The following is an 18,781-nucleotide window of genomic DNA, read 5'->3' on the forward strand; positions in this document are numbered from 1 at the left end:
TATATAGTAACAATATTTCTTAATAGTTGGCTATCATGCCATACATTTCCTCATAGGAAATTTTGTGTAGGCCAAGAATAAAATGGACAAAGAAGCAAATTGGAAAAAAAAAAGGAAGAATATGTATTTTAGTTAAATAACTACCACTTCTATAGCGTGAATTGTTAAATCTGGTTTACACATTGTTAGATGATGTCCCTGAATTTATGGGGGTTGTTGGCAGGCACCCAGGCCATTTGACATCTGATTCTCTTGATGAAGTTACTTCTTTGGGGTAGCAGTAATAGATACTGGAGGAGTGGAGGATAGCAAAGCATGAAACACCTTTTGCTGTCAATAAAATCTTTTCCTTGTTAAAATATAATCACAGTTTATTTCACTAACATTTCTGGTTTCCCTAGAAAACATACTGTGTGTACAGATGCATAAGAAACACCTTCTCAGTAAGTACTCTGACATGTCACAGGCATCCTTCAGCCCGTGTGGGAAGTGTTGTGTGCAGGAGCCAATCCACACTGGAAAGAGCATCCTCTGTCACATCCCAGACCCCATCAGGCCTCCCCAGTGGAGAACTGGCAAGAATGGAAAGCACTTAACTACTCACAAAGGACTATTCAGCAGCTTCATTTCAGTTAAATTAGTATCATAAAAGTGCTGATAGAAATTGAAAAGTGTTAATTTTTGGTAGTTTAATATTCTGGTTCCTAATTAGTGCTATGCAGCTTCATATGTCATCTGTACTACCATTAGCAATTATTATTTGCTATGCTAGCTCAGTTATACAAAGATGAACAGTCTTTATATGCTGCAAGCATGTTTGAAAGTCTCTTATCCTTCATGGTCTCATCTCAGAGGCAGAAATTCTATTTTTCTCTCTCTCACACACACATAAACACATATACATGTACCACAAAGTGAAAATTCATGGAGATATATCTGTTCTGAGGAAGAAAAAAGCAAAAGGATTTTTATTTTGGGGGGAAGGGTTGTCAAGAGTATGAGATTTTTCTTGGAGAAATGATGTGAAATGACTGTGTTCATTTTGTATGAAAAATATTTACCACTTCCAGTAACATTATAAATTTATGCAAAGTGATATTCTCTCAAAATTCACTGAATTTTCTACTAATTAAGGAAAATTTTAAAACAGCTGCTGTAGTTACAGTAAGTGAGCTCAAGTACTTTGAATATGGCTCTGTGCACTGGAATGCTGATTTTAAAAATATTGCATGTCTTCCACACATACCAAACTTCGGGAGGTTTTAAAATACAGTATCAGATTTAATAACAGAAAAGTCACTGAACAAGGTCGAAATAGGATTTCACACTTATTTTTGCACTTCCTGAAATAGTGTTATTTCAAAATGGTCTTTATATCCTGGCCACCCCTACTTTCTCAAATAACAACTGATTTTAAAGGCAATACATATCAAGAATAAAATCTACAGGAAAAAGACTTTCCTAGAAAATGTGAATGCATTCAAAAAGAAACTCTTCATGGCAGTGTATGTACCAGTTTTGGTGCATTTTGGATTGGTTCAGGTTGAAACCAGAAAGAGAGTCACACACCACTGAGAAATAAGTAGTGTTTTAGTAATCAGTGCACTCAATCACAATTTAAATTCAAATTCCTGTCAAGGTTAACTTGGGCCAGGGAATGACATTATTTGTTCCTATAGCAGCTACACAGTCACAATTTTCTTGTTTTTCCATGGACAAAAATTGAGAGGATGCAACCCAAATAAGATCAGTTTGTTGTTGTTATGTTTTGCTTTTAAATTTCATCTGGAATGGCTTATTAAAAAAAGAGGCATAAATCTAGACTTTTGAATAACTTGGTTGTAGTTCCTTAGCAAATGAAACACAAAATCAGAACATAATTGAAAAGGCATGCAATGGAATAAATCATTAAACCCCATATGATTTGTAGGCTTACTGTAGAAATGATACCTTCCAAGTATGTTTGTCCTACGCATGATATGATCCAATATCATAAATTTTGGTTTACTTATGAAATGTAAAATAACAACTATTACTACAGAATGTGAAAATCCTCCACTATTGATAAATTTGGCCTCCTTCAAAATTCAGCAAGGCTGAATTTGAACTGATGAGCAAGTTTAGATTTACTGGTGACCTAACCCTTCCCTTCCTATTAACGTCACCAAGAACATCCAGGATGCTCTGGTCTTTACCATTTCTTCTTTTTTCCCTATGTTGTCATCTTTTTCCAATCCCAGCTGCCATTGTCCCTGCTCCACAGTTACTACAGCTGTAACATTTCTGAATATTTAAGCTTAAAGTTAGCCCCCCTCTATTACTGATATGGCAGATCCATTGGTGCTTCAGAAAAGGAAAAGTCTTTTTCCTTCTCAAAGCACAGTTCACCCAGACTGATCTCATTCTGAAAAACTTCTACATATGCTGCTCCTGTCGTCACATGGAAGTATGCATATGCAAGAGAAGCAAGGCTAAAACACATGGGCTGAAAAGATTCAGTCGCTTTTGACATAAGGAATGCAGATGCCAGTGTGCTCCTGAAGATTTTTTACATCTGTATGTGCCTTAGCTGCTCTGCCACTGGGACAATGATGGTTATGTAGATGGACGGAAAATAAGAGGTCATCCAGAGCAAGGTTTCTATTAGCAAAAGGTCCTGCAGGACCTTTGTGCATGGAAGCTACAATGAGCACTTTTATTTTTTTGCCTATCTAATTAGGGTGCTAATGACAATGAAATTGTGAATATTAGTACACTTCTCAGGTAGCTTTCAATGATAAGGATTTCCCTAACTGTAACATTAAAACAGCCAAAAACTGTTTTTATCATAGCTTTCTTGTTCATTAACATAACTGCTTATTAGAACTTAAAATAATTGGCTGCATTCCTGCTGCTGAAATCAGGTGCCTTGGATGTAGGCCATCGTTTCAAGCAATTAGAGTTATTTTCATGATTAGAAAATGACTAAAGTTGAGCATTTTGAGCTGTTCTTATAGGAGGCTCTTGTTTTTTTTTTTTTTTTGGAATTCACACATAAGCCGAGGTTTGGATACAAGAAATCTAGCTACAAGACAATAGCTCTGCTGTTATTTTAATTATATTTCTTGTATGGAAATTGTGATATCACATATTCCAAAGACAAGAGAAATAGGACAGCAAAGCTGCAGACTCAGTACAGAGCTGACTGCTGGTGATAGGAGATCACTGGGTCCCAGTCATTGGATCACTGTCCCAGTCACTGGGATCACTGGATCCCAGGTCACTGGGTCTATAAGTGATATTATGAGCCCAGAACAGCGACTTGAACATATCAAATTAATCCTCTGAAGTAAGCTTTAATCAGATCACAAGTGCTTCCATACTGAAGATGACATCTCTGTAGTGTAGCTGCACTGCAGATACTCATCTGGTGTAATTCAGCAGACTCTACATGAACACAACAGGAAGAATAGGAAGGACGATGTTGTCTGATACCAGCTAAGGAACTGTCCCTTCTTCCCTGAAAATTCATAAACAGGGAAGTCCAGTGATTTCAGATCAGTTGGAAGAGAGGAAGAATAAACATTTTTTCATTCTTTCATTTGCAGATGGCTGTTTTAAGAATGTCACCAGCTGCTGAAATTTCATTCTGGTGACACATGATGAATAGTGATACTGTTCAAATAGCAATGCTTTATTATTCATAGTCAAAGAAGACAAGTATTTTCTCATTCAGTTACAGCAAGAACATAACACCTCAGCTTCTGCACCCCTCTCTCAAGCAAAAACAAAAACAAACAACAACAACAAAAAAAAACCCCACACAAAAAACGAAACAAAACAAACAAACAAACAAACAAAAAAACCTCCAATGATTTAAAGTACTGAACACCAGAGCTGGGCTCTCCACTGTACCCTGACACAGTTGGGAGGTGAGGGTAGTGCAATGGTACTCTGTCTCAGAGAAACCTGAGAAAGGTGTGGGTTTAAAATAGCTGTGCTGTAGAAGCTGTTGTAGGACTATGGATGTTCCTGTTATACTGGCCAGTTTCCAGATTCAAATCAACACATATGAATATGTGCATATGTTATTGTTCAAAATAATTATGTAATTTGAATCCATCTGTATTATCCTTACGTCAGCATTAGAAGGGAAGATCTTTGAACTAAACAGCTAACAAGTGTATCTACAAATGCATATATACACTTCAGGAACTAATGTTTTAATTCTCTCCAACTGCAGTTTAGCAGTGAGAGAGGCAGCCATAAATCTGAAAACATAACCCAGAGTAGACCCTATTAGTGGCATATAAATCACAACCAGAGACTTCAGTTCAGCTTCCAGTGCAATACCCAATAAGCACAAAATTAAATTTATGCACTTTTTTGTCATTTATCAGTTTTGTAATGAATGTGATACTTTTACAACACTTGCTTTTTCAAATTATGATTAAGATTTCCCATGTTGATTATACATTAATAGAGGATTATTAAGAAATCAATTCTGTGCCTTTTAATTTAATACACAGCTATGAGTACATTGACATAATATTAAAATCCCAGTCTATTCTCAGTTTTAATTAGCCACGTATTACATATGATTTCTGCTATCCAATTGATTCTTAGCTTTTTGTGATTTTTACCTGAAATGTCACCTATCAGTCATGCTTCTTTACTCAGTTACAATAGAAAAGAGTCCAGAATTTTTATGTCAAGCAAAAGCAGCTTTGAATCAGGTAGCAAAAACACTTAGCAGAATTAGGTAGCTACAATTTAATTACGTTTTTCATCATCCCTTATAGAGTGTTTACCATAGCAGACCCATTTCCTAGCACTGAAACTGCACTAACCTTCCTATGCATCCACAGAGGAAAGACAGAAACCCTAGGACAACTGACAATGCCACAGAAACAAATGCCACAGAAGCTCCAGGATCCACTGCCAAAAGTGCATTTCTCCCCACTCCACTTGCAGATTATGGTGCTTACCATCCAAGTGCATGTGTGGGCAAACATACTCCTTTTGGCTCTTAAATTTTGGTGGATGTAGTTCTTCCAGAAAGACCCTAGTGATAACTGAAAACTCCTTCTCAAATTGGGAAAATGGCCATGGGAAATGCTGATTCTGCCGTTCGTCACGTCCATCCTACTCTTCTCCAGACACAAAAACATTCTTAAATGTCATGCTTTCCAGTGCCTCCCACTGACACCCACTGTTTTGCTCCAGATCATTTGTTTATGTCAGGTACAACTATGTTTCTGAGATAGTTCCTGAATGGAGACAATATTAATAAATCTCACACTGTAGAATAATTCTCTGCTTTCCAAGCATTTTTGTATCTTGCCTTGTGCTTGTTCATGTATTCTTTCTCTGTAGTGAGGTATCAGCAATGAATGGTCTTATTTTAATTTTAAAATTATCTGAATATTGAAAACAACTAAGCTCTGTACAGCTGTACCCAGGCCTTTGCATCTCCTTTGTGTTTTCTTCACGCATTTTTTTCTGCTGTAGTCAAGTTTCTGATGTCACATGTTACAGGCAGACGTTCAAGCACATGTCTCTGTAGCTACACTGCTCACAGATCTTCCTTTTGAAATGTTTGTGAAGAATTTGATATCTTTCACTCTGTCCAAAAGAAATGTAGAATGGGTGCCAGAGACAGCACAGACTTGAATCCTTTTATGCTCTGGCATCCATGCTAATTTTGCATTGGTGCAAGGGGCTTAGGCTAGTTGTTATGACTGAACACATGTATGTGAATTAACTGAGAACATTTGACATGCTATACAGTGGAGGGGGATGGTTCTTTTATTCTTTGGTCTTAGTGTGTTTAGAGTTGATAAAACCTAGAGATTCTGCAAATTATATTTGCAGTGTTCTTTAAGCAGTTTTCCCAAATATTCCCAAAGCTCTTTAATGGATCTTCCGTACAAGCATATTGATGTACGTTTTGATTATTGGGAGACCTCTGGGCATCTGGGATTATGTGCTCTGAAATGTTTCCAGTACCAAATACAGAAAGCAATTTCAAGAAAGTGTTATCTGACAACTGGTAAATTTTGGCAAATTGGACTTGGAAAGTACTTTATCCAATCTGCCAAAATCCTGTTTATACATCTAGTTTACTGAACTTATTTGCTTCTGTAATCTCACCAGACATTTACGTTACTTGTACAAGTATTCATTTATAATATTTCTATTCAACTTCCTAGGTTCAGTGAAAAAGTTAGCTTGGTATCCTTTTTTTTTTTTTTCTTTTTTTTCTTTTTTCTTTTTTCTCTCCAATAATTAAACTTTGAAATCCAGTATTTTTTAGCTTTTTCTACCATCTTTCCTAGGCTCTGGAATTTTGGTCTCCTGGAAAAAGAGAAGAGCAAAACCCTTCCACATCCTCTTAAAAACATATACATATATCTTTGTGAGACATTCATTTCCTGCGATCATATCTTCATATGGTGCAATCAGCCAATTCCTGTCTGGTTCAGTTTTGATACCAAAACTATTATCCTGTACATGACATACACCCTTTCCTTAGGCACTCAATGTAAACCTCCAAGTTTTAAATGACCAGTGCTTATTTTGCTAATTCATCATCGTATCTCACCCCCATCACAGTGTCAGGACTGAATTTAGTTCCTCTGTGTCTCCTTGAATTTGTCATCATCTAAACTTTAAACTGTCTTTGAATATACTTCTGCACCTGATCCTTGCAGATAATTTTGATATTTATCTGTATTTTGTATCTATATGCTTGATTTTGATGTCTTTAAACTAAATTTTTTGAGCAGACCCTTTCTCTTGCTTGAGGAAACTTCGCATTTTGGCTGTAGTAAGAAACGTCTTTGCAAGCATCGTCACATCTGTGCAAAGTGACTAAGTGGATTATAGTTTCTGTACGTTACTCAGACCATAGGGGTTTAGGTTTAGATTTACAAACAGCTTTCATATCACTGATGTTCTGCCTTTTTCAGCATTCTTTTCCTTTTATAATATAATGTTTGGTAGACCTCTTCCTTAAACATTATAACCCCATACTTTGGCTTTCCTCTAGAGATATATTCTGCATTTCCATCTGGCAAATCAATATTTCCCTAACAAGATCAGGTCTGAATTTCTGAGGTAGTTCTTGCTACCAATACAAGAAGTCCAGAACCTTATCTAACTCTGCCATGAAGCTAATGAAGTTCAGTACTGAAGACTATAACATAAACTATTACAAATATGCATCTATGTAAAATATTATACTTATGGCTTAGAATAGGTTTATCATGCTACCTTGTTATCACTTAAACTGATAAAAAGGTAAAGATGTAATGGAAGAGCAGTTGTGCAAGGAGTGTTGCTCATTTGTCCTTAAAGGAGGTCAGGGACAACTGGTTTGATCCTTTAGGATGATGTGTTGATTAGTCTAAAGGGAGATGTGCTTTTCCCTCCTCAAAGAATTATATTAATCTGAATCCTGACACCTCATTACTAACATTGAATTCTCTCCTTTTTTCACTCTTAATCTCCAAATCCTCAAGTTGTGAGTGTTCTTCAGAAAGTGGCCTACTGAAAGGCTGGGTAAAAGGCCCTTTTTTAAATAACATTGCCAGTCCTTTCCCTCTTAAGAATATATTCTCTGCCTTTGAAGCAATGTTAGTCTTCTTTGTGCTGGGAAAACAAAAGAAACAGCTCCAGTGATCTTTACATTGCACAGTAAATGGAGGTCTCTTACTGGAGGACACCTGTTAAGTAGTTCTTCCTGGCAAATGCTCTGGCAATGACTCTGAAACTCTTTCTTGCCTGCTACTGCATTTGCTGTTGAACACTGTAGCACTTGCGGTAACTGTTCGTAGTTATCCTACCTTCTTAAAATGATTAAGCTATGAGACTTTTCTTTGCCCTGATTGCAGATCATGTGTAATAATGCTGTTTTAGTCATCTTTAGTCATCAAACCCATTTAAGCTTTCCCATTAGAAGCATAATACATTGCATTTTTTAATTACAAGAGAAAAAATTGATTCAATTCAATGCGTGATTTTTCATTCTTCTCTTTATAAAGGTTGTTTTTCCTTAGTAAAGAAGAATAAAAAAAAAATGGACAAAATGTTACAGACAATATAATCAAGCCCAGAACCATATCAGTAATAGGGTTATGCCAGTATCAAGACTTTTTTAATTCTCTGATATGTTTGAAGTGTGTTTTAACACACTTAGCACTGTTGACAATAGATTTTTCATAGATACATTCACCGTTTTATATATGGTGTCATGTTCATTTGTTATGAAATCATTTTTATTGTTACTTTCATCTCTCTCCATAGCTACAGTGTGTATTTGTTTTAGAGGTTTGTTGGTTGGTTGGGAGTGCCAGTGCTGCCTTACAACAGGAGAATTACAGCTTTGGGGACATCTACTGTTTTTAAATAACTTCAACATTTCATTTACATTTTTGCTTTCAGTAAAACTTCCTCCTAATAAGTTTTAGTTTCAGAAAGGTGCAACCAGAACTTAGGTTTCATACAGAAAGTCATCTCTGTTTGCACACAAAGGTTCTTGGGCAGTTTTAATGAGATCTGGTGCAAATTCTTGTAACATTCAGTTCTTATTTAATGAATTAAGTATACATAACAGGAGAGTATCAATGTAATTAACAAGGACATGAAATTAATAATTAACAAAGACATGAAATTGTTTATATTGAAAGGGTAAGACTATACTCTTTCAAAGCTAACAAGTAGTTTATTATGATACGGTTGAATTGCTTTATACTCATGTTATTGCCTTAAAATAGTAGAGCATATGAATCCAAATAACAATGAAAATATGGAGGCTTTGACCTTATCAAAAATACATTTCCCTCTCTTATTTTGTTATTGATAACATCAGTTTCAAATATCTAACAGGTAGAATTCACTGGAATTCACTGTTCACTGGAACAGGCTGCCCAGGGAGGTGGTGGAGTCACCATCCCTGGAAGTTTTCAAAAGACGTTTAGATGTAGAGCTTAGGGATATGGTTTAGTGGGGACTGTTAGTGTTAGGTTAGAGGTTGGACTCGATGATCTTGAGGTCTCTTCCAACCTAGAAATTCTGTGATTCTGTGATTCTGTGATTCTGTGAATTTTTCAAAGAGTTCTATAGAGAAATTTTGAATTTTATAATCCTTGTTTTGATTTGGAATGAAAGGAAACATTGAAAATGAGCATTTTCTTAAAAAAGACATTTCTGAGTTTTTACAACCTCTAGCAAACTTGAAAATCACTAATTTTTTCTCATGGATTAGTTCATGTGTTTCTCTTTGGAAAAGAATCAATGGAACTGTAATAACTGTGGTCTATACCCTAGCTTTTTTTGTTAGAGATGTATCTATAATTGAAATCTCTCATGATCGTTCATTTTTCCTTCTATGCATTGTTAGCCTGTCCTACAGAGCCATCTACTTAGACAGCATCTACTGCCCAGGTCCAGTGGTCTTTTATCCATGTGTCATGAGATGACTCAAGTTCTGGGATAATAAATCTAAATCAGAATATGTGACTTTCTGAACAAAGGAACATCAATCTCTCTCTCTCTCTTTTATTTTTATTATTTTTATTTTTATTTATTTTTATTTTTTAAATATGTTCTTCCCAGCCTTAACATTTTGTAGCTAGTATTTGTATGATTACATTTCTGTGGATGGATTCACTTTCCTAGAGCAGAGACAAATTGAATATGTGCTTGCCTGCTACAGGGCAGCTATACCCTATGTTTTCTAATCAATGTTCATCCTCTTTCTACATTTCATTTATGGGAATATATTAGAAGAGAAAAATCTTAGGAAGAGCTTAATTGCTAGAAGCACTTACTAGACTCTCCTTTTGGATTCATGTAAGTGACCACAGTAAGTTTAGAAGCGAGCTACACTGTCTGCTTTTATGTCTTTGGGAACTATTTCTGCCTGAAGAACATGTTCCTAGAGAACATTTTCCGAGGTCCTTATTCTGCAGAACTGTGTATAGCTTTCTATCCCAGCTCTTTTCAGAGAAAAACACAAAATAGAATTGACAAAACAAGTTCTGCAGAAATTCATGAGTTTTGCAATCTTTCCAATGTGCTTAAAAATGAGAATAATGGGAAAAAAAAAAAAAAAAAAAAGGATTACTTGTCACTTCAAATAAAAATGGTGTTTCTTTTCTACAGCGTCAATTTTACTTTTAAGCCAAGATTTTTAAAGTGCTCAAATACACAAAGAATGTTTTATGCCAGGTCAAATGAGGCATCTAATCTGATCCAAGACTTTTTCTGGACTTTCTGATTTGCCAGCTCTTTGTGGGTCAAGTCAAATTCTTTTATTTTCTCGAATAGACAATAAACAAATAGAAGTGAACCAGTTATTCACAGCTTTACCTGAAAATGATCTTAAAATATAGAAAGTTTGATCATGAGAGTGAATTCCCTACAGTTCCAAATATACTCTTTCCTGGCTATCATCCCCAAAAGATTTGATTTTGCCTTTCCAGCCCAAGTTTTACTTCCCTTGTGTGTACTATTTGATAAAGCGCCAGCAAATGTACTTGTAGGAGATCAGCAATACACGAAAGATTATTTTCTTGCTGTGTTAGTTGGATTCTTAAGCTGCTTGTGGCTTTTTTGATGTTGAAGTAGATTTTATTCTACTGTCTGTCTGGGATATATCACTGCTACAGCCGGAGTGCCAGAAGTTATGTGCTCAGATGAGGCTAAAGCGTAATTATGATTGTAGGTATAAGGAGTTTTATCTGATGCTCTCCCTCTGGTTAGGCTTATTATTTCTGGAAGAAAATCTAACCAAATTCATTACTGATGTAGCAATATTTCACATACACTTAACATATCTGAAGGACTTTAATTTTAAGCATAAAACCCAAATACTAAGCGCTTTTCATTTGACAGGCCCCCAGATAAGTAGAGGGTACCAAGGAATCCAGTAGTGTTTGCTCAGATGCCAGCACTGAAGCCCTGGCTGAGTACAGCCTGACGCAGCGTGGCAGCTTTGTGCCAGCCTTGGGAGCAGAGCTTGGGAATTTCTGCAGTCCAGACAAGTCCATTAACTGCTGCTGACGCTCAGAAGCCCTCAGCTAATACTGCTTTCCTAAACAATTATTTACTTTGAGCTATTGCACTCTGTTGTATTTTTCTGAGAGAGCACTTAGGATGCAGTGATTAGGGGCTATGTTCTCTGCTCCCTTGTAAGGTGAGGCTCAGGGAGATGGATAAATGGAACTGACTGATTGCAGAACAATAATCTCCTCAGCTCCTCTGGCCTTTCTGAGAAGGAAGGAAGGAAAGGTTTACTTACCTCATTTACACTTCCCTCTTTAACCTTCCCATGTAATTGCAAATAGCTGCAATACATCAAAAGTCACAGGTGCTGGTGCAAGCAGCAGCTCAGGTATTAAGCTGAAGGAACATTACATTAGCTTTTTAGCCAATTAACATGGCTCTAGGGGGGACCATCTGGAATAAATCTGTGAAGCAAACAGTTCACAGAAACCCAGCAGGCAGCTCTAGAGATTGTTGTATTTGTACTGTACTTCATTAGAAAATAAACATCTATCTTCTATCTTGAGCACGAAGCAAAACAGTATTAAAGCAGACCTCTGATAGTTAATACAACTGTCTCTACTAAATGACACACTTGTAAGAATTGTGTGAATCACTGCAAGTAAAAGGTTGTAGAAACTCTAGTGACTGTAATTATTTGTTGGCACAGCCAAAACAACTCCTCATGACTTAATGTAGAGCTGCATTATTTTCTTATTTTGTGGTTGCAAAAGCCTGCTTTGATAACATTACTAATATCAGCTAGTGATTCAGTATGCAGAGAGGGAGCAAATCATGCAGCAGCAAACTGGAATAAACCAGTCAGCTTTAGCCTGCTTCTGGAACTTCATGCTTTGCTGTGTTTATATTTTTCTCCATTAGAGACCCACAGCAGGAGCCGTAAAATTCGTCATCACTAGATTTATTCCTGACAAGGGTTTGTTGAACACACAAGGCTATAGCATAGAAATGTTGGACCAAGCTACTAGAGCTTCGATGCTTCAAGGATTAACTATCCACCTTCCTTGGGATCCTCCTTAGGGACATTTCTCTGTTCAGAGGATGACAGAAGATGTAAAGTCAGAATTACTGAGATGGACAAACTCCATCTCTGAGGCCATGACAGCAAGAAGTGCAGCAAAGTTTCATGCACCAAACCCCAAACAATGCAGCTCTGCTGATGGACACCACTACAAGGACTGGGGTATGGGCTAATGGAGCTCCCAAACCTCAACCTGGCCATGGGAGCAAACCGAGGACTTCACAGAACTCTTGCTTGGTAAGGCTCCCAGGTGAGCCACAGCAAACCACAGGGAACGTGTTTATCATCCAGCTGAGGAATCAGCGGTAAGTGTACCAGCACAATCAACTAATATGCGGCTCAAGGGAAACACATATTTTCTGTCAGAACAAATGGCTTTTCTGCAACTAATTTGCATAAGCATACAGGGAAACAGACTACTTGTCAAGAAAGCACCTTCTATCTGAAAATGGGTGTTTTCAGACAAAACAAATTTTCCTGTTTTCTGTACCAGAAAACCTCAGCAATTAGTGTAATAATAATCGCAATAACATAATTAGTTACAGAGCATTCAAACAAACTTCCATCTGCCAAGTGTTGTTCAACTATGCAACTAATGGAAGTAGGTATGAGTGCAGGATTAAATCTGATCACTTTTAGCTGGCTTAATGCCACTTGATCTTTTCTCCAGATAAATAAATAAATAAAAAGGCTAACATGGCTAGGAAGCAGAATACCATACTTAGCATGGTTCTCCCTAATTAGCCCTGCTAAGAAAAAACATAATCAGGTGGTGCAGAGCACCACACTTCTGCAGCTAGCCAGCTCCGCACGTTTAGTTCAGGTATCTGGATGCAGTAGCACATTGTGCTCTGGAGGCATACCACACACTGCAATTATGTTTATCAGACTGCTCACACTGTAATTCATTAGGAAGCTATTCTCAAAACTAGTTCTTTCAGTTATATACAGTGATGACAATTAAAATGTTGGCATTTGTCAACAGTTACTTCACCGCAGGCACTACCTAACAAGCCACAGTCTTCTGTGTACATGGAACTGAAATAACCATGGTAACTCTGGGTATACAGTGACATTTTAATGACCACTACCGCTTATCCTCAGGCCATCACTTGCAGAACTAAATGGCCCATCAAGAAGCAGATGAATAAAGTGGCATCTATACAATGCATGAAAAATGCTAAGCACTTTTAGGGATTAAAGACATTTATATCTACCTCAGAAGGGAAAAAAAAGAGAGATAAACATAACACAAAGCATGTATTATGAAGAAATAATGAAACTACCACATGCTACTGCAGCAACTGTCACTAAATGTCAGTATCCACCAATAGCTTGCACAAATTGGTATCTAAGATACCAAAATTATTTCCTATTTTAAGTATAAGTGCCTCTTACTACATACTGACTTTATAAATGGCAGCAGCAGTATCAAAGGCAGCAGTATCATGCTCAGTCACTGCCAAACTGCAGTAGAAAGACTATTAGTAACAAAACACAGCAATTCTCAAGTAAAAAGAAGATGCAATACAGTAGTTTATTAGCACTTACAATCTTGACTTGTTTTTAAAGAAAAAGATGGTAGAATACTCTTTATTTTTTATTTTTTCATCATCATGATAAAAAGTCTGGTTTGTTAAAGTATTCAAGAATTACATTATTCTCTCCATGGTGAGGAAGAGGATTTGAGTGTATATAATGTATCTGTAAAACTGTCTTTTACTTAGAAGTTTCACTTACCAAAATGAAGAGACAACCAGAGGCAAGTTTTGTGTGTTCAGGAATAGTGGAAAACACGGACAAAATCAAGCAACCAAACACAAGGAGAAAACTGAAAAAGAAAGAATATTAATAATTGTTAATATTTTTCAGAACCCTGACCTAGTATTTATATAAATCCTACTTCACCAACATTAATAGAAGACTGTCAATTAACAGTCTTTTTTAACAAAAGGGAATTCAGTTACTAAAGACATCTGAACTGCCTCTTCATGATTCTAAAGACTTTTGTGCAGCACCAGTAGAGTTAATGTAAACAAACATAAGAATCAAGATTTTCTTGGTGAAATGACCAACATACACTGACACTACTTTTGGTTTCCTAGCCCTGTGCATTTATCCAGTCCAGCTACTCTTAGTGGCTCGAAAGCAAGATCAATAATGGGAGAGTTCTCTCATTAGTCTGAAGGATCTCCAACAGTGGATCACAGATGTCTTCTGTATATGATTATCTAAGAGCTAAGATACATATTGCATCTAACTGCTATGACATTTCAACAGAGTTCATGTACAAACTAACAGAATTTCAAAGGCAGCTGGGCTGTGGCATTGCTGCCCTAAATGACTAGCTTCCGTTCAGAGAACAAACTCTGTATCATACAATCAGTGGAAGAAGTTAAAGCATAGGAGTGAGTCAAGAGGGTTTTACACAGGTAATCACAACTGGGAAAACATGATCACAGTTTTGAACTTGCACTCTTCATGGTTCTGACAAATGCATGCAGGAGAAGCAAAGCACCAACACACTGCCAAATCTCTATACTGACACCCCATATCACTGTAGAAATTCTTGTGCCTGTTTCTTGCAGCATATAGCACACATGTAGTGTTTACAGACATGAGCCTGAAGAACTAGTATTTTCCTGAAGCCTGTACCATGGATGACAAGGAATATCCTTTCCTACAGGACTGCTTTGCTGATAACAATGCCACTGTGCTGGTGAAAACTGTTTTCTATGAAACGGATCAGAAGAAAAGTTCACTTCACCCACAGTACCATGAACTGCATAAGTAGCACATTGGAAGTTACCATTCAGCGTGCAAAGAACGTAATGCATGTTCTATATCCTAAATTCTAGCATTTGCACTGTGTTTTGCAAGTAGTAATAACTGACTCTATCAATGTTTCACTACTTTCCTCATTAAAATACTTGTCAATCATTCTGGGCAATCAATCAACTGAAAAAAAAGACAGGCCTTTGGCTTCTGTCTGAATTGCTGGGACTCTTGCTCTAACCCAGCAGGAATGTGTATTTCAATTAATACAGGGATATATCTGCAGGAAAGTATGAATGGCTCCTTCCTGATGGAAAAAGGACTGAAATCTCTTCCAGAAACATGAGAGAGAGATGGACAAACTGAAGTGAGGCTAGTGGAGAGCCATCAAGGTGGTCAGGGTCTTGAGCTCAAACGCTCATGAGGGTCTGAGCAAAGCTGGATTTTCCCAGCCTGAACAAGAGGAGGCTAAGAATTCTGACTGTCAACTATCCAATTTTGGTTACAGAAAAGGCAGAGAGGACACAATTTGCAGGAAGGAAAATTATGATTAGTTATAAGGAAAAAAATAATCGCAATGAAGCTGGCTGAGCAGTGAACTAGTTGACCAACAAGGCAATATCTGTCCCTGGAGATTTTCAGAACTCAGCTGGGAAAGGCCTTGATATGACTTTGAAATTAGCTCTACATGACCTGAAGAAGCCCTTTCCAACCTAAATTATTCTTTGATTCTAACTACTGGATATAAACATTAATACATTATTGCATCTGCCCACACGTGCTTCAGGAGCTAAAATTGCTCTTCCCCTTATACTGACTTTCCATTATGCAGCAGTGCAGTAATATATGTAGTACATTAGACAAAAAAATGTAAGTCAATTTCTTTGGAATTTCTCTTAGAATATCTAACGTGCAATGCAATAACATGTTGGAGGCATATGCACATCACTTAACTGCAGGGAAGAAGTTCTGTTCTGAAAATCAAATCTGATAGGAGTTTGTGTATAAACTCTATCAAGAGCTGTAAATAAAATGGTGGTTTCATGGTATGCAGGAGGGTAAAGCAGTCTCTGTCACACACCATTGGCAAATCTATCTTCAAGCCTAAAGGATAATGATCAGCAGATATTTGCTTAAAGGTTTCACGAAAGACCGATCCAATTCACAAATATCCACCTTGTGAGCAAGATTGCTTCCCTTTCCCCCACCTTTGTTTTTTAAGGAAAGTCTCCCAGAACATTGCTGGTAGTTTCAGCTTCTGCAGTCTTCAGATACAAACCCGCTCTAATTACATCCTACTGGCATAGTCATAAATGTGGTTTCTTCTAGTTAAGGCTTGCACAGAGGGCAAAATAAAATTAAGAAGTGACTAAGAATTTACAATAAAAGGTTGTCATTTCCTTTTGCTGGATTTCTTTAGTCCTGAATCAGTTAAAATTACATTTTCTTGCATTCTTTGTTCTTAGGTATAAAAATTTGCTCTTGTTTAAGTTGTATTCCAGTAATACCAACTAAATTCGAGGCCCAGTTGTACTGGGTCTTGTCCAAACACACAATACAAGTTTTCACTTGGAAGAGATCTCTTGTAGCATAATTATAGAAAACAGACGCAGTAGGAAAAAGAAAGTTTGTTGTTCTCATATCACAGCTGGAGACCACGGCATGGAAAAGGTAAGGGACTTGCCTGAGGCTATATGGAAAGTCTCTGGCAGAACTGTGAGATAAACCTGGACCTTTTAAGTCCCAGCCCAGTCCTGCAGTCACAAAACCATCCTCTATGAACCCAGCACATGTGATGAATTGCCACAGTTCCTAAGGACTGTGATTTAGAAGATCAGTGTTGGCAAAGTATTAATTCATGGTAAGAGTGGAAACGTGAGTCAAGAGAGGGAACCAGTACAGTTAAGCAGTATATTAATCACAAGTAAATATTCAGGAAAGCCAGGTGCACAGTTTAGATTAGCACCTGGTAGACAATAGTTCTGCAGATAATCCATGAAAAGCAGACACCATCCCCACAGCAGTACATAAGAATGGTCTTGGAAAGATATTTTTCCAAACCTCTATAACCTTTTGTTCTCATTTTTTCCAGAAGCTCTACAAAAAAAAAAAAAAAAAAAAAAAAAAAAAAAGGAGCATTGTTATTAATATTAAAGAACAAAAGGAAAATATTTGCATTTATCCACCCACACACTTGAATCTTGCCCCTCTATCCCTCATTCCTCCCTCCAACACCGAACACTTTTTTTCCTGCCATTCAGCATATCTAAAATTAGACTATAAGAACTTCTGGGTAGGGAGGAAACCCAGTCCTGTTAGCTTTGCAAAACTAAAAGCATACTTTTAGGTGCTGTAAAACACCTAAAGAAAGTGTCAAAAGTGCAAAGAAAGTGTCAAAAGATTAAGTGTTCTGGAACATTTTATGTAGTTTATTTGCCACTGACTTGCTTTCCTTCCTTCGAAGTAAACCAGTTGGGAGTCACTTCCAACCTTTCTACTTTTTACTGATTGCTCAGCCTATGGAAGGAAAGCCTCTCTGTTTCCACAGCAAGAGCTGAAGGCATGGAGGACACAGCAGTGCCTTTCACCTGGCTGGACATCAACAAGGGTCTGTCCAGTAAAAATAAAACCTGAAGGTTCAAAGGCCTGCTGGTCAAAGCTTATCAGAAGTTGTACTTTTCTATCACAAACTCTTTTTCCATAGACAGATGACGTGCAGAGGTTTGTCTTAAGCCCTGGATAGTCGACTTATACCCCCCATAACAGAGGAAAAAGTATTTTCAAATGCCAGCATTGGAACTGTGTGCTGTGATACATGCTATACAAGGGGATGCTGCCGTAGGTACAGAGTGGTGCAAAGCAAAACACAGAGCAATTATATTTGGCCTCTAGTGGTTCAATCTGGATCATATATTTGTTCATGCTGAAAAAAACAGATGGTCTTTCCTCATGCATTTAGTATCAGACAGTAAAACATATGCCTTAGGCAGCAAGTTCCCATAAAATTATTCAAGCACTGCCACAGTCATGTATTTTATCAAAAGCAGCAGCTTCCATTTTGTTTCAGCAGTAATCAATTTTGATGCAGATCCTTTCATCTTCTTCCCTGGCTTCTGAAAGCATACACTAATTGGAGAAAAGCCAATTTATGAAAGATAATATAACTCAGAAGCTTTGATATTTATTCAATCCGCCTCTCATAAACTTTTCTTACTGGTTAATTAGGAACTACCAATTCTCCATTTATTTAATTTTCAACAGAGTTTTACTATAGTTTGTGATTTAAGGGATGTTCATATGGCAGAGGATGTTCAGCTTAAAAAATTGTTCAAACACTACTCAGGGAACATTGTAAGCATAAAAAATATACTCAGCGAAGACCTTTAAAAGCTATTTTGCTACATTATTTACTGCTAGAATTAAAATAATCAAAAGTTAAACATCTGAAAACAGTTTTATGACCTCTTCTGCAAATAATAAAAGTGTATCACTGTTGAAGTGACATAATTAAGCAATTAGACCACCAGAGTTATGTTCCAGTATTATTTGAGGTGTAATTTAATGCCCATAAAAACAAGGATATTCAGGATTATGGCCAAAACTTGTTTGTAAACCACTGTCAGTGCCATTGTCCTGGATTTTGTATGGAAGGTGAAAAATATTTGAAAGCTTTTTCTAACCTTAACTGTAACCAACAAGTAGCTCTTACTTTTCACCCAGGTACAAAGTCAGAATTAAGGCAATTACTTGCAAATTTACAGAAAGTTGTTTATATTCACAAGGTTTGAGTTTACAGAGGACCTAACAGAGCTGCCCCCAAATCAGTAATTCCTTCTGATAGCTAGCATCCAGGCGTTTTCTTAGCACCAACTACCCAAGTATGACCTTTAAATGATTTTTTTTTTTTTTATAATTCTCAAATGTGTAAAACATGTG

General features: G+C 37.0%; 1 protein-coding gene across 2 annotated transcripts in view; it reads right to left on the reverse strand.

Moving 5' to 3' along the window:
* The window catches only part of KCNQ5 (potassium voltage-gated channel subfamily Q member 5), a 288,690-nt gene that overhangs the window by 73,933 nt on the left and 195,976 nt on the right, over positions 1–18,781 (reverse strand). For both annotated transcript variants that reach the window (XM_072036271.1, XM_072036272.1), the window contains exon 2: positions 13,811–13,901. In XM_072036271.1, coding sequence (XP_071892372.1) covers positions 13,811–13,901 — 91 coding nt within the window. The remainder of the gene's footprint in view (positions 1–13,810; positions 13,902–18,781) is intronic.

This window comes from Anas platyrhynchos, chromosome 3 (genome assembly GCF_047663525.1).
Source record: "Anas platyrhynchos isolate ZD024472 breed Pekin duck chromosome 3, IASCAAS_PekinDuck_T2T, whole genome shotgun sequence".
Taxonomy (NCBI): Eukaryota; Metazoa; Chordata; class Aves; order Anseriformes; family Anatidae; genus Anas; species Anas platyrhynchos.